This window comes from Ochlerotatus camptorhynchus, unplaced genomic scaffold (assembly GCF_037179485.1).
Source record: "Ochlerotatus camptorhynchus isolate MF236.1 unplaced genomic scaffold, CSIRO-AGI_Acam_v1.1 ptg000466l, whole genome shotgun sequence".
Classification (NCBI taxonomy): Eukaryota; Metazoa; Arthropoda; class Insecta; order Diptera; family Culicidae; genus Ochlerotatus; species Ochlerotatus camptorhynchus.
The window spans coordinates 26,433-41,854 of NW_027040952.1; the positions used below are offsets into that span (position 1 = coordinate 26,433).

General features: G+C 39.2%; 1 protein-coding gene across 1 annotated transcript in view; it reads left to right on the forward strand.

The window, feature by feature from the left end:
- LOC135712206 (uncharacterized) overlaps positions 1-14,364 on the forward strand; it is a 35,608-nt gene extending 21,244 nt beyond the window's left edge. The window contains exons 3-7 of the mRNA XM_065235167.1: positions 10,734-10,949; positions 11,021-11,208; positions 11,779-13,537; positions 13,597-14,043; positions 14,111-14,364. Coding sequence (XP_065091239.1) covers positions 10,734-10,949; positions 11,021-11,208; positions 11,779-13,537; positions 13,597-14,043; positions 14,111-14,364 — 2,864 coding nt within the window. The remainder of the gene's footprint in view (positions 1-10,733; positions 10,950-11,020; positions 11,209-11,778; positions 13,538-13,596; positions 14,044-14,110) is intronic.
- Positions 14,365-15,422: the final 1,058 nt, after the last annotated feature.

The window sequence follows — 15,422 nt, forward strand, 5'->3', positions numbered from 1 at the left end:
GGCATTACGTTAACGGAGCACAGTGAGTGCAACAAGCGGGAAGAAACCAGACGAGTACGGAATTTGGTAGATGAATCCACAGGCTTATACCGATCCTCTGGATCTGGGTGAGCAGAAAGCACCTGACCCAATTCGAATCTGATCATTATTTCTTCATGCAGTACCTACATCGGTACGAAAACGCAAGGTCACTTCTCTTCCCGGAATGTGGAAATGTGGAGGAAACACCGGAGTACGTGGTCTTCGACTGTGCTCATTTTGAAGCAGTCTATGAAATGTGTCGAGAGGAGGGCAGTCACACAAATTCTGACGGAACTGCAACGCAAATGGAGAGATGAGCAGCGATCTAGCAACGCCAGCTAGCAGTGACGTTAAGAGAAGTTCATGAGCACACTGTTTTCGACCCATCAAAAGTGACAAGTCTAGGATAGAACATACGCAGAAGGTCACGACTCCGTCTTGTTGTATGTTCATAAAACGTTGAACCTTTAAAGTTAGTAGCCAAATTCACTTTACCACCCAAAATATACCGAGAATTGATTAAATCAGTTTTGCACCGTCCGCTATGCTTATATGAGCCGCTCTAAATCACATCCGTCTGGCCGTTCGAGGAAGCTCTTCGATGTAGACCCATATTTCAGCTATTAATGTCAATCAAGTCACTTTTATGCTAATTTGGAGCAATTTAAAAACGGAAAATCTACATTAATTTGTAGTGTCTTTCCCGGATGATAAATAATTCATTCCAAGAAGCTTCGCTTCAAGGGATAGACTCACAGCTGAATTGTTAAGCTTCAACTGGGTGCTAGGAAAGAGAGACAGAGAGAGAGAGATAGACTATAATTGCCACCGATCCGCGTTGAAATCTAGGTGATATATTTGCTCGACGATGATTTGGCGATATGCTTACATTGTATTTATTGTGAAATATGTACTACCTAATTGTGCAATGGCAACCGAGCGTCGCAATCTGGTTGGAATGCCAGACCGAACACAGACAAACCCTTGCGGGAGGATTGTTAAAATGAATGTTATCCGTTGCCGTGCTGCTGACCAGGTGTGATTGAAAGCTAATGATGAAAAATTTGCATCCAATATGTGGGTGCATGCGAGATCATCTGGGGAATGATGACAGGCTACCGGCAATGGACCATTAGGTCCGTTTTAACACGTTATCCAGTGATGACGACTATATATATAGTGATTTTAATCTGTCGTAATTGAATGCAAATATCGGATCACACGCGTGACAAGCAGGATTACGAGTAAAATTATAACAACATTATAAGTAATTAACTATTTCGGTGCGACCCGGTTCCACTGAAAAATTCCCTTCGAATATTCGAAATTTTAAACTGAACACCTAATAAATCAAGAGTAGGAAAATGTTATGTACATAAGTGTGTCGGATGAAGCCATGTATCGATAGGTCGTACACAAGGAACTGATGATCGAATCGTTTGTTGAACGCTATCCAGCATATCAATTAGACGTCGTTGGTTGTCGGTGAATGGACAGTCCACTTGAAACATGCACCCACTTTAGGTAGCCGTTTACCTACATTCTACAATACAACATCACTTAGCGATCTAATAAATCGAAAGTGAAAACCTCATCAATGATAGCATTAAAAAAAGAGATTGCACATTACCGTCACCAATTAATTAGCAGAAACAGGTAGCGTAACGCAATGTACACTTTCAGTTAATCTTTGCATTAAAACTTCCTGTGTGGTTGTTGTTTGTAGGGTTGAGCGAAGCGATGACTCGTTGGATTCACTGAGTGATGTGGTTTCGGTAAATCCCAATCCAGACAATTTTTTTGGTAATGTGACGCCACTGCAAAGGGGATTCATTGGATCGAGGAATTCCCAATCCCGTGGTGTCACTTTATACTACCTATCATTCATCACGTACGCATCATACAGGTATTTACGCTATTGAGTGACGCTGTAATAAATTGACGGGGAATATTAGTCGGCTGGAAATTGGATCTTGATCTGGTATCATATAGTGTTCAATGGTGAAACCCCTGTTCCTAAAGCTGTCATTGAAATTTCCCACAAGGAACTACCAATTCAACCCTTGTGGATTGTAAGACTGGACAAAACATTTTATTGTGGCTGAACCAAATTTTGATAATTTTACTAAATAGGGCTCCAAACATTACTTTGACTAACTGGGGGCAAGCTCGAACTCGGATTAACTTTTAATACTGGCCCTGATTGGAGGATCTGCCAAATATTTCATTAGGATCTTTTAGGAAAATAACATAAAGGCTCCACAAATCCGGACACTGTCAGTAAAGGCACCAATCCGGAGGCGGCGGGTTTGATTCCCGGTCCGGTCAAGGAAATCTTTCGGATTGGAAAATTTATCTTCTTCCCTGGACATAGAGTAACATTAGAAAACTCTCAATTAATAACTGTGGAAATGCATCAAGAACACTAAGTCGAGAGAAGGCAAAATTCCGTGCAAGAGTGTCAAAGCCAGGGCGAAGCAGATAAAGAGGAAATCATATCAGATTCAAAGACAGATAGACATAAAGGAAATAAGTTATTGAGTACTGAAGCAGCAGGGTTGCTTCGACTCACTTCGCTATAAACAATGTTTTTCGGAAATATGAAATCATTAGATGTCATAATGGTATGTTGTACTTTTAAATTACAAGAAGAAGTTGTACAGAATGTGTTTGAAGCATAAAACCTGTCTATTTCGTTTTCAGAGAGTCTCACTCATCAATTTTATGATTCGTGAACAGTCACTATGGGTGAGCGCTCACGAATCATAAAATCGCTGATGCGACTCTTTGAAAGCGAATTTCATAGGTTTCGTGACCTTCATCAACCCTTAGAGATGCACATATTATGTCACGCTCTAGGCCCCCCTAAGATTTTGTGACAGGCAATGCATTAGGAATAAGAAAAACGTTACGATGGGGGGGGGGGGGTAAATTTCTCCTCGATTTAGCGTGACATAATTAATGCATGGGCCCAAACACATACTTTACAATCTTTTTTTATAATTTACAAGTACAAAATATCATCATAATATTTAATGATTTCATAATGCTGATAAACATTTTTTATAGCGAAGTGAGCGGAAGCAACCAAATGACAGTAATCAATCATGCTCATGAAACTACTCTTTGCTCTTTGGGGCCTGATAAATTCAATGCCAGGAATAATAGTTAATAATATATTTTTTTTTTTGCATTTCTCAAACCGTTCTACAGTGAATCACATTAAAAAAACAAATAATGTTGAAACTTGCTGAAAATCGCAGAATAGGATAATTCACAAAAGCAGGGTTATTTTGACGTCAAAAGCAAAAAAAAGTATGAACTTGTACTCGTTAAATACAATCTGACACTCCTTATACGTATGAATAAAATGATTGATTATCTTATGACGAGTTGCCGTCACTGATGTCACTTTTTCGTTCATGTGTTTTTACCAGAGACGTTGAATAGAGACACGCAAAGACAGAAGCAAGAAGAACCAAACGAACCGTCAAACGCTGAACTAAACGAGCAATGTAAATAAACATTACTGTTCGCTCAATTCACCAAAAAGGAGTATTGTTCTCAGTGATGAAAAAAGTGTTTAATTATTTTCACGGAATATTTGATATCTGCTATTTATTCATTTATTTTTTATTCAATTAAATGCAACATTTGTTAATCAAAAAAACAATTTCGAATCGAAAGGTTTTATTTAGTTTTATGTTAATAAAAATGATTGCACTGCAAGCAAAACAGTAAAATATGAAGTTATAGTTATGCTGTCATGGAGCGGCTGTCATCTCTCGTCTTCGCTTTATTTTTGTAAAATATTGCCGCGCACTTAATTTTTATTCAGTTCCGGTCGAACGTTCAACTTTTCTCAACAGCATTACGGCACTGTATGAAAGTCATTTGAAGCCACTCGAAGAAACATGGTTGCCAGTGACATTAATGTCTAACTATCAATTTTCGCAACGTAAACGCTTTACTCATTTCATTTATATAGCCTCAAGCTGTATTCAAATGTTATACGATATGAGGAAACCTTTACTCAACTTCTTTACAAGCAAATCTGGCGAACTTAGTCAGCTACTTATGGCTGTTGGGACGGTTGGACAAGCTCTTATTGCAAATCTATTTACACTTCTATGAATCTTTTATCCTGCTGTTTTTTAGTTGTGTTTGAACTTTAAAGGCGCTTACTCAAACTTTACCCGATTATCCAATAATCGCTACAGAGCTTTCTCTTGACACCACCCAACTAACAATTTTCACAATGTAAACGCTTTACTCATTTCATTTATACAGCCTCAAGCTGTATTCAAACGTTATACGATATGAGGAAACCTTTACTCAACTTCTTTACAAGCAAATCTGGCGAACTTAGTCAGCTACTTATGGCTGTTGGAACGGTCGGGAGAAGCTCTTATTGCATATCCATTAACGCTTCTATACAGCTGTTATCCTGCTGTTTAGTTGTGTGTGAACTTGAAAGGCGCTTATTCAACCTTTTCCCGGTTATCCAATAATCACTACACAGCTTTCTCTTGAAGCCGGGTTAAATACTGTTTACGCTTTTTTATGAAGGAATTTATTTAGTTTATTTTGCTGTGAATCAAATTAATCGAAATTAGTTACACAAGTCATCACCAAATTATTGACCCTGCACCGGAATCTGGAATCGAACTCGAGACGACCTCATTGGCAAACCTTGACACTACCAACTGTGCTACGCTAACACTTTGAACTTATGTAAACAAATCAACATTCGCTTCTACAACAAAATTGCTGAGTAGAGGCTTTATAATAGTGCACACGAATCACTTTTCTCGACTAGTTATAAAAGAGCAGAGTAAAAGCTGTAAAACTGCACACGTCTAAAAATAAACCTAGTTGACTGTGAAAATGCTTCCGAAGTTGCTCTAACACAGTTTATAAGCTGAGTACAGGTTGTTTAGTTGTTGAAAAAGCACTTTTGATGTTTATGTTATTCAGCAAGAGTGGTTGGTTGTTTAGAAGCCATCAAATGAGTAATATATTCACTTTGTTAGCTTTGTTTTGCAGCTACAAGTTGAAAGTTGATTAGTGTGTGTATAGAAGTGACATTAGCTTTTATTGGCTTATGTTATTCAGTGTGACTGACAAATTGAATAATGGTTGTGAGAAAGTTGAGTAAATGCTCTCCAAAACTATTTTGCTAGCTTTTGCTTGTAGCTGTATCTGCAGCTTCTTTTCAGCTACTTTACAGCACAACGCTGGAAAAGTTGGCTTACAAAGCTGAAAATGTTAGTTGGGCAGGTTAAATATTGTTTACGATTTTTTTTGTTGGAGGAATTTGTCATGTTTATTTGACTGCGAATCAAATCAATCGAAATTAGTTATAAGCAACATCACCAAATTATTTACACTGTACCGGAACCTGGAATCGAACTCGAGACGACCGCATTGACGAGCCTTGATACTACCAACTTCGCCACGCCAACACTTCGAACTGACGTAAACAAATTTACATGCCGTTCAACAACAAGATTGCTGAGTAAAGGCTTTAAAATAGTGCAGATGAATCATTTTTCTTGACTAGTTACTTCAGCTTTGTAAAGAGTATAACCTGTAAAACTACACGAGTCTAAAATAAACCTAGCTGACTGTATTAGCTTCCAAAGTAGCGCTAACACAGTTTATTAGTTGAGTACAGGTTGTTTAGTTGTTGAAAAAGCACTTTTGATGATTATGTTATTCAGCCAGAGTGGTTGGTTGTGTAGAAGCCATCAAATAAGTAATATATTTGCTTTATTAGCTTCGTTTTGAAGCTAAAAGTTAAAAGTTGATTAATATTTGCATAGAAGTGACATTAACGTTTATTGTTGTTGTTATTCAGTGTGACTGACAAATTTAATAATGGTTGTGAAAAAGTTGAGTAAACGCTCTCCAAAACTATTTTGGTAGCTTCTGCTTGTAGCTGAATCTGCAGCTTGTTTCAGCTACTTTACAGCACACCGCTGTAAAAGTTGGCTTATAAAGCTGAAAATGTTAGTTGGGTTGCCAAAAGATCCCTCAAAAACCGTGCTGCTGTTTTGCCAGAAATTTTGCACCAACTTCGGCGAAATTGTACGGTGGAATCGAAAATTTACACGGCCTTTCAATATTATTTAGAGAGAGTTAGTATCTTCTCAGATGAAAGAGAAGGTTCATAAAAACGTAGGTCACTCAACGCTGATTAACATACGTTTTTAGAAATTTCTCTATCATCGTAGTAGAAGTTACCCTCTCTCTGAGTGAGATTAAACAGCGTGTAGCTGGAAAACATATTTACACCGTTATTGGCAAATCAATATTGGCTCCCGTGTAGAATAGAAGAACTATGAAAGTGATGATGATTTGACAATTTTCCACGAGTGTTATCTTAAAGTTCATTTATTTGGATAATGGAGCATATTTTTAAATCTGGTTGCTGCTACATTGGTAGAAAAGCTTAAATCAATGTATACAACTAAAAATCTGAAAATAAGTTATTTTTCTATATTATAAATGAATTTTACGATTGCATTCGTAGACCTCACGCTATTAGTTAATATAGGACCATGGAAACGTGGATTTAGAGTGATGACATTTTCAGCAAAGATGATGGACACGACATGCTTAATCTTTTTAAGATGTTAATTTTGCGATTAATCCCTCTAAAAGTGAGATGTGAAATGTATTTTTTCATAATGTCGAAATACAGGGTTGATGTCTTCAGGGAAGTAAAGCCGTTGGTCCCGGTTTATGAGTTGATGGGTCGATAGGTAGGGTCCAGGTGTGGGAGCTGCCTCCCTAGCGTCGGTAGCATTGGTGCTCAGCGCGGAAAACAAGATCGACGGAAAACAAATAATAAAAAAAAAGAACGACGTTCGTGAAAACTTATCTTTTTTATATGTTTAATTACCGTCGATCTCTGCTCCGCAATCGAGTGCCAATCACCGACGAGCGTTGATTGCCAATTGGTGAAACCTATCGAACCTTTCAACACATGGGTAAGGACCAAAAGCTTTACTTCAGAGATGTTATGCCTCAGAACATCCCGGTGGCGTCGACTGGGATTGAACCCTGGCCTGCTGGGGTGAGAGGTAATCACGCTTACCACTACACCACTGAACGTCGTTCTTCACACGTCTTCCTGAATTATTCAAACAAATCTTGACGAATTTCTATCCAAATAGCACGAGTTGCAGTTTTTACGGTCACCATCAGCACACACTCATAAACGCTCAGTCGATTGCAATCGTGCTGGGATTAATTCGCGTAAAGTTTTTCTACTGCCATGAGATGTTTTTACTTGTTTAGTTAATCAAATATTCACGAGCTACTGATGATGCTTCTCACGCATTTTAGAGAGCTTATGGGGTGGAGAGGGTTAGTTATCGATAAAACCGTTCATTTCTCACATCGCTTCACATTATGCAATTCAGATCATCTGGTAAATCGTATGTATGTGTACTACGTGCTGCTGCATATATCTGCATCGAGTTTATCTCCGTCGGTTGAAGGTTAGATTGGAACCGTTTAACAGATAAGTTGCGTATGAGCACAGTTAAGATTTCTTTGTTTCGAGAATCGATTCCCACGTGGCGTTTAGTAGCAAATCATTCATAAGTTGAGTATCAGAACACTGAGAAATCTCACCCCGCAAGCTCAAGCTTTTTGTTGGGGAAGTTAGGTTGATTAATTTCATCTCTGGCTGTTTACAGTAATGTTATTACATATCAAGCTGAACATTGCATTAAGTCCTAAGTAACATTGATCAATTCTCTTCGTTGACTCTCTCTTTCCTTAATAACTTGAGCACATATCCGTTTCTTGTTGTGTTTGTCGTATTAGATGCTAGATAAAAGCATCTCTTATCGATCCGTGTGCTGAAAATACCTGGGGGAATGCATTTACATGCCTGTGGGAATAAAAAGAGAAAGTCGACAAAGAGAATCTGTCAATGTTACTTAGGACCTAATGCAATGTTCAGCTAACATAACTATAACTGTTCCGTAAATTAAAAATAGTTAGTAAAATCAACGATTTCCAAAGGCGGACCTATTTTTTCGATCTTTCGAAGCATATTTCACATTAGATTTAATCTGTCACCTGAAAATAGACCACAAAATGAGAACTGCTTTGATAATTTTGGTATTTCTGTCATATTAGATGAGGAAATATAAGAATATTTTTGAAAGATTACTTTTTGAACCATGAATTTGGCAAGATCTGATACTATTTATGTATCCCTTTTTATCTTGAGTCATCCTTTATTTCCAGTGCGGTTAGCAGGCGTGAAAGGCAAATAGCACAAGTATTGATGCCAAATGGCTTTTATTGTAGTTGCTATAAGGATTTTGAATGGTTTTCAATGTTTTTTGCAGCCGTATAACCTTTTTACAGCAAATCAATCTTGAAGTGCCTCGAAAATATGTCCTTCAAAACCTTCTTCGGGGTGGGCCAACTAGACAGATTCTAGTCTTAATGAGGTTTTGGTGGATGTAATAAAGGCAAAGCTGTCTTGACCAGGGTTTTATGAATGTCTTGTAGTATTTCATAAAACGTAAAATGTGACTTGGGAAGCCACGTGTTGAGTGCAAGGAACTCAATTTTGGGAACTTTTTTCTTACCGTGTAGATTTGCGTTTGTATTGAAAATCATCGCTATCACATATGAGCGTAATAAACATTGTTGATATTTACCAGAGCTTAATTATCCAGCCCAAAATTGTCAAAATCAGAAGTGATCCTCAAAAGTAACATAATCAAATTCAATTATTATTTGGAATATTGTCGACCTCAGAGCCTAAAACCATAGAGGTAACTCTAAGACCAGAAGGTCCCGAAGAAACGTGCTCAACTTTTTGGCTTAGCTCTGGTACTATCTTCGGTTCCAAGCTAATCAATGCACCCCTCGAAACATAGAAAAATCCACTAAGCCCACATTTTATCTGTCAAACTTTCATAGCGATTCAAAACAAACATAGTATAGTACTAGAATTTCGACTAGAATGGGGTACGCTTATAGATGTACTTGGGACCAATAGGCTAGTCAAGTAGTGAGCCAATTTAAAGTCGTTAGTTTCCACCGGTTGGTAATACTTTCAAATTCCGATTTTTCAATGAAACTTTTTTTCAACTCAGTTTGAGGAATGAGCTTGATATGATTCTACTTTTGTTTTTTGCTGTGCAGCTCATTTTTATTAATCGAGCTTGGATTTCATCGTATTTCTCTAACAATTCCATCTTTTGAAACATTGTTAATCATTGAATAATTGAGTAATTCCAAACTAATTCTTAAAATTATTCAAGTTCGGTGATCGAGAGTAATAAACGCAATTTAAAAGTAATAAGGTAATTTTAATTAATTGAAAAGTAATCAGAGCAATTTTCGGTATTTGATTGGCACTGACTGGTAATTAACGCTGGTAGATGAAACCCCTTTTTAAACTTTAATTGGTTAGATGGTTCATAACCTCATGGAGTAAGGCGAACCAGCCCAAAGCTGAAAGCCTCCCTAATAAAGATAAATAATAATAATAACCTCATGGAATGGGTCAGTTGATTCTTGTTTCGATTAGGCCGTTCCGGGTGTCATGAGACCTAATGACTTCTTCAACTGCCTCGACGACCTCGTCTACTTTTTGTGTTGCCAACGGCAAGTTTTAAAATTATTATCACCTACAAAAAATTTCTCAAGAACACGTGATTAACATTCCCATAGTTTCTATGTGCATTGATCGATTCTGTTAATTGACGTTTCGTTTGGTAACTCAGCTGCAAAATATATTTCCTCTATTGATTGACGTTTAGGGCGCTAGATTATACCTTAATTCTATTATCAAACTATGTGTCGAGAATATTCTGAAATGTGTGTTGCTTGGCTGTGGTTATCGAAAAAGATGAAGAAAATCAATCATTGCAGGTAGGACTAATTGAAATGCACTTCTGGTTTCTAACCAATACTATTACAGTATTATAGCTTAACTACTGTTTCGGTGGTAAAATGCTTCTGTCATGACACTAGATTCTCGTTGGCTCGATGCAACAGATCCAAAACTATTCACGTTGTTTAACTTTTCTGGTCCCTTCTTTTTCCGGGTTATCCTTAACAAGAACGACCACCACCATACCAGTGCATTTCACCGCTGCCATTGCAGAACACGTGCAATACGATCGTAACATTCAAAAAGGTTATACCACTCACTATGTCGTACATCGATATACCTACGCAGAATGATGTTACGCACTTTGCATTCCAATCGCTGGTAATGGACAAGCTGTTGCACTGAGGTCGATTGCCTAGAACTACACCGAACAAATTCTCACAAACACGTTTCACGCATTTACCATTATTATTTATTGATTGACAGATTTGGACCATTAGTTTTGGTTTTATGATTGTTACACTAAATCTGTATAGCAAACTATGGTATCTGCATTGCGTTTAGCACGATCGTTCGAATCGGTTAGGCATGCCAGACAGACAGTGGCAAATTATCATGTGGTTAACACTTGCAGTTACATGATAACTTGCATGTCTCACGGTCAGAAACGGCGACTCATCTACAGTCGACAATCGGTAATGGCCGGTGGGATGTGCATTTGAACTTGACCGAGTGTTAGAACATGATAATGCAAATCTGTGCATGCAAGCCGTGCATAGAAATGATTTTATTTAGAATTAATAATCCCATTTTTTCTGATTTATATTTCATTCCACAGATTGTGATTCAGCAAAGTGTCCCCCAGCCATTGACATTCCGGATACGTTACTTCAGGTGGGCGAACGGGCGGGTAGACAAATGGTCAACTGTTGCGAAGTGACGCAAATCTTCTGCGACCAGAGTGCGTGTCCTTCGAGAATTCGGTTCTGCGACGAGGAAAGGAAAATCCGACCAAAGATTGTCGAAGGAAGGTGTTGCAATGTGGATGAGTGTGGTAAGTTGGTCTACATTTTTGGTTGGTATTATCTGGATTGGTTTATGTTTTTTAATGCATGTTTTGAACAGATAACATCACACGGTCCGAGAAGTGTGAGGTGGTGATCAACGGGACCATTACCAGGAAGCAGATTGGTGAAAAGTGGTTCAGCATGGTCAACAGCACAACGTGTATGAACTTCGAATGCTTGAGCAGCGAATCATCGGAACCGTTTGTGAATTCGATTGGGATCACATGTAACTCCAGATGTCCTGAGGTAAGATTCTTTTCTTTTTGAATTTATAAGAGCGATACTGGAGAGTAATAAAATAGCGATCTCTTTTGCGAATAGAAATTGGTCATTTTCTACCCGACATTTTAACAACCATCATTGATTGATGGCTTTCACCATCCCGACAAGAGCTTTCTCCTAATTCTCCCAAAAATAGTTTTATATTTACCCCTCTTACAAAGACATGTTATGCATGTCGCTTGGAATTAGACGAATTTCACAGCAACTCGATCATTTTCTGGCAGCACCCTCTCAGATTCCAATGAAACTTTGAAAATATACAGTAGGATGCTTCATTTTGTTAAAAATGTTAGATTTCTTATAGGACACCCTCCAGTTTGATTCATAACCCCAAAATATTGGTAAAGAGGTGATGGTTGTCACCATGGAGACGCAAGAGAAATGTGATCCTCGCTGAATGTATTTTTTTAATTTAATTGTTTAGTAAGGCTCAACTGTCTTAAACACCATACGCAGCCGGTTACAATTGCTTTTAACACTTAATTCACAAGTATCTGCAGAATTTAATTAATTCAAAAATTTCATTCATTTCAGGGCTTCGCGCTACAATACTCCATCCAACATTGCTGCCCGCAGTGTGTCCAGGCGATGTGCCGTTTCAACGATCGCTTCTACTCGGAAGCCGAATCCTGGGAAAGTCCGGATGGATGTTTGCGGTATCGCTGTGTCAATGAGAACGGGTTACTTTCGATCACTTCCGAACGGAAGCAGTGTCCCATGATGATGGACTGTCCACCGGAGAATGTGATAGAACAGAACTGCTGTAGCGCGTGTAACATCACGATGGTCGATCCGGTTACGCCAATGCCGCGAACAGGAATCGAATATTACGATGAACTTGACTACTCGGACCATGAATGCAAACGGGAATGCATGAGGGGTAGAAAGCCGATGACGTGCTACTATAGATTCAAGATGGAGTGGTATGAAACGATGAGTAAGGCATGCTATGAGTGCCCGTACAACGCTACGGATTGTGGTCGTCCGCATTGTATTGCTGCGGATGGAGTTAGAAGGAGCGTAATAGTTATTAATAGGATGATGCCAGGACCGTCTATTGAAGTATGCGAGAATGATATCATCACAGTTGATGTGGAGAACCATCTCATGGGTGATAGTACTACCATTCATTGGCATGGACTGCACCAGAAAAAGACTCCTTACATGGACGGAGTTCCACACATATCACAGTGTCCGATCAGTCCGGGGACCACGTTTAGGTATACCTTCAAAGCAGACAATCCGGGTACGCATTTTTGGCACTCGCATACCGGAATGCAACGTGGCGATGGAGCATTTGGACCACTCATCATCAGAAGAGACAATGATCCTCAGAAGATAATGTACGATTACGATCTTTCGGAACACGTGATAACCGTTCAAGATTGGGGTCATCAAGCTGGAAATCAAATGTTTACAGCCCATCATCACTCCACGGGTGACAATAAACCGCCAAACATATTGATCAATGGACGGGGGAAATATTTCAAACGGTATCCTAAAATTTCAAGCATTACTACTACAACTAGGACTACGAACCGTCCTACCTCAAAAACCGAGAACGATGCCGAACTGATTCAGAATTCAGCAGATAGCAACCTTAAACTTGAGATGAACTTTGCGGAGCTAATCAACGCGAGAAGGACCAATAGTTCAACACGATCGTTAAGTCGTGCGAAACGACAATCCCGGACTGTCAACTTTAACGCTGTAGTAGTTCCGGAATCGGAACATATTCCGCTGAAAGTGTTCTACGTTGAACCCAAGAAGCGCTACCGCTTCCGATTGATCAATGCTGAATTCTTGAACTGCCCGGTAGAGGTATCTGTAGAAGGTCACAACCTGACCGTAATTTCGTCGGATAGTTTCGACATCAATCCGGTGGAGGACCTGGCTTCGTTTGTGAGTTACGCAGGTGAAAGGTTCGATTTCATCCTACGGGCCAATCAACCTGTAGGAAACTATTTGATGCGGTTCCGTGGGTTGATGGATTGTGATGAACGATTTACTTCAGCCTATCAGGTGGCAGTCCTGCGGTACAGAGGAGCACCCGAAGTGGAATATGACGCGTGGCCAAGCTATGATTTCCCACTGGAAGGGATGCAACTGAATTCGCTCAACAAAGGAACGGGGAATGTAGAGACGTTATCGATTGCAGAGACTACGTCTAGGGATCAGGAAGACCTACTGCTGCTAAAAGAAAAGACTGATTTTAAATTTTACGTTTATTACGATTTCTATGCTAAGAATAACCCGCATTTCCACGTGCCGGATTTGTATGGGTTTAAGGATGGTAAGCTTACTTAAGCGAACGCTTTCGACTCAGTCTCACAATTCGTTTTCAATTTTTAGTGATCAACAACACCAACCGACTGTACACCCCTCAGCTGAACCACATTTCAATGCGGATGCCGAAAATTCCAATGATGCCGGGAAAGGACGAGCTTGACGAAAGCCTTTTCTGCAATGCAAGCTCCCTGATGGAACAGGGCATCAACTGTCGGGAGGAGTTTTGCGAGTGTAGCCACGTGCTTCAAGTACCACTCAATTCATCCGTGGAGATGGTGCTGATAGACGAGGGATTCACATTCGACGCCAATCATCCGTTCCATCTGCATGGTCATGCCTTCCGTGTGGTTGGAATGGAACGGTTGGCAGGGAACATTTCCGCCGAGGAGGTGAAACGACTAGATGAGGAGGGAAAGATCAAACGACGGCTGAAGGGTGCCCCGATTAAAGATACGGTCACCATTCCGGACGGCGGTTATACCATTATTCGGTTCATTGCGAACAATCCGGGTTAGTTTGCAAACAATGTTGCTACCTAAAGGAGAGTTTATATAACTTTTTCATCATTTCCCATCAGGCTACTGGTTGTTCCATTGTCACATCGAGTTCCACGCGGAGATTGGGATGGCACTCGTCTTGAAGGTGGGTGATAAATCGGAAATGGTTGCAGTTCCACCGAACTTTCCAACTTGTTACGATTATACGCCTGATTTGGGAAAACAGTATTCCGGTGGACAGCAAGCGTTGTCCGCCAAAAAAAGTGCCTTCCAGCGATTAGCATTAGCAGCAATTACAGTGGCACTGTTATCGAAGATGGTGGTGTGTTTGTGATATTTTTATGTAAGTTGTTCATTTTTAAGCTAAAATTAAAATAAGAAAGCTTTTAGTACAATCACTACTGTTTTATTTAAATCGTCTATGTGAAATTCATCAGTAAGGGAAACCTCCAGCTAAGGGCCTCCCTTGGCTCAGTCGGTTAAGGCGCGGCTATCAAGCAAGACCACGCTGGAGGCGACTGGGTTCGATTCCCGGTTCAGTCTACGAATTTATCGGGTTAGAAATTTCTCGAATTCCCTGAGCAATAGAGTATGATTGTACTTGCCACACAATTATAATAATGCAAAAGTGGTACAGACATCAAAAGCTCTCAATTAATAACTGTGGAAGTGCTCAAAGATCACTAAGTTGAGAGCACACAATAAACTAATATGCGATAAGCAAAATAAGCATGAAATGCTGCTAGGAAGAAGAACGGAAACTCCACCCACTCTGAATGGGTGCAATTTTCCATAATGTCTGCTCTTGATAGAAAATCGATGGCTTCCAGATAGATTTGGATAGCGCATGCGTTGATTTGCAAAAAAAACGTAATGGTCGTAGGGAATAGCCGGTAGGTATGTATGATAAATGCAGCATTCTACTGCAATAAATTTCTCATTTATGTTCATGAATTTTTAAAACAATAATTTCAATGCAATGATAAGCGGCCAATTTGTTCATGCAATACTCAATTAGCGAAAAGTATCGAATCTAATATGATAAAATTGTTCTTGTAATATTATACCGATGAAATCTCGCGACACTTTTCAATTAGAACAATCTACATTGATCGATTCTCTTCATCGAATATTTTTTTCATTAATAACTAGGCTCCAAAAACATGTTCAGCTAGTTCTTATCGTCCAATACGCTTTACATTTTTTTTTTCTTTTAACAGACTGCAGAAAAATTATCCAGAAATATGAAATCAGCCAAGTTATTAACGAAAGAGATAGTCGATGAAGAGAATCTATCAATGCACAGCAGTCCAGAATGCAGATTTAGCTGGAAGGATAAGCCTGAAATTGAAACTTTAGACAAAAAGTGTTTTCTACAAAGTTGTTGCTTAT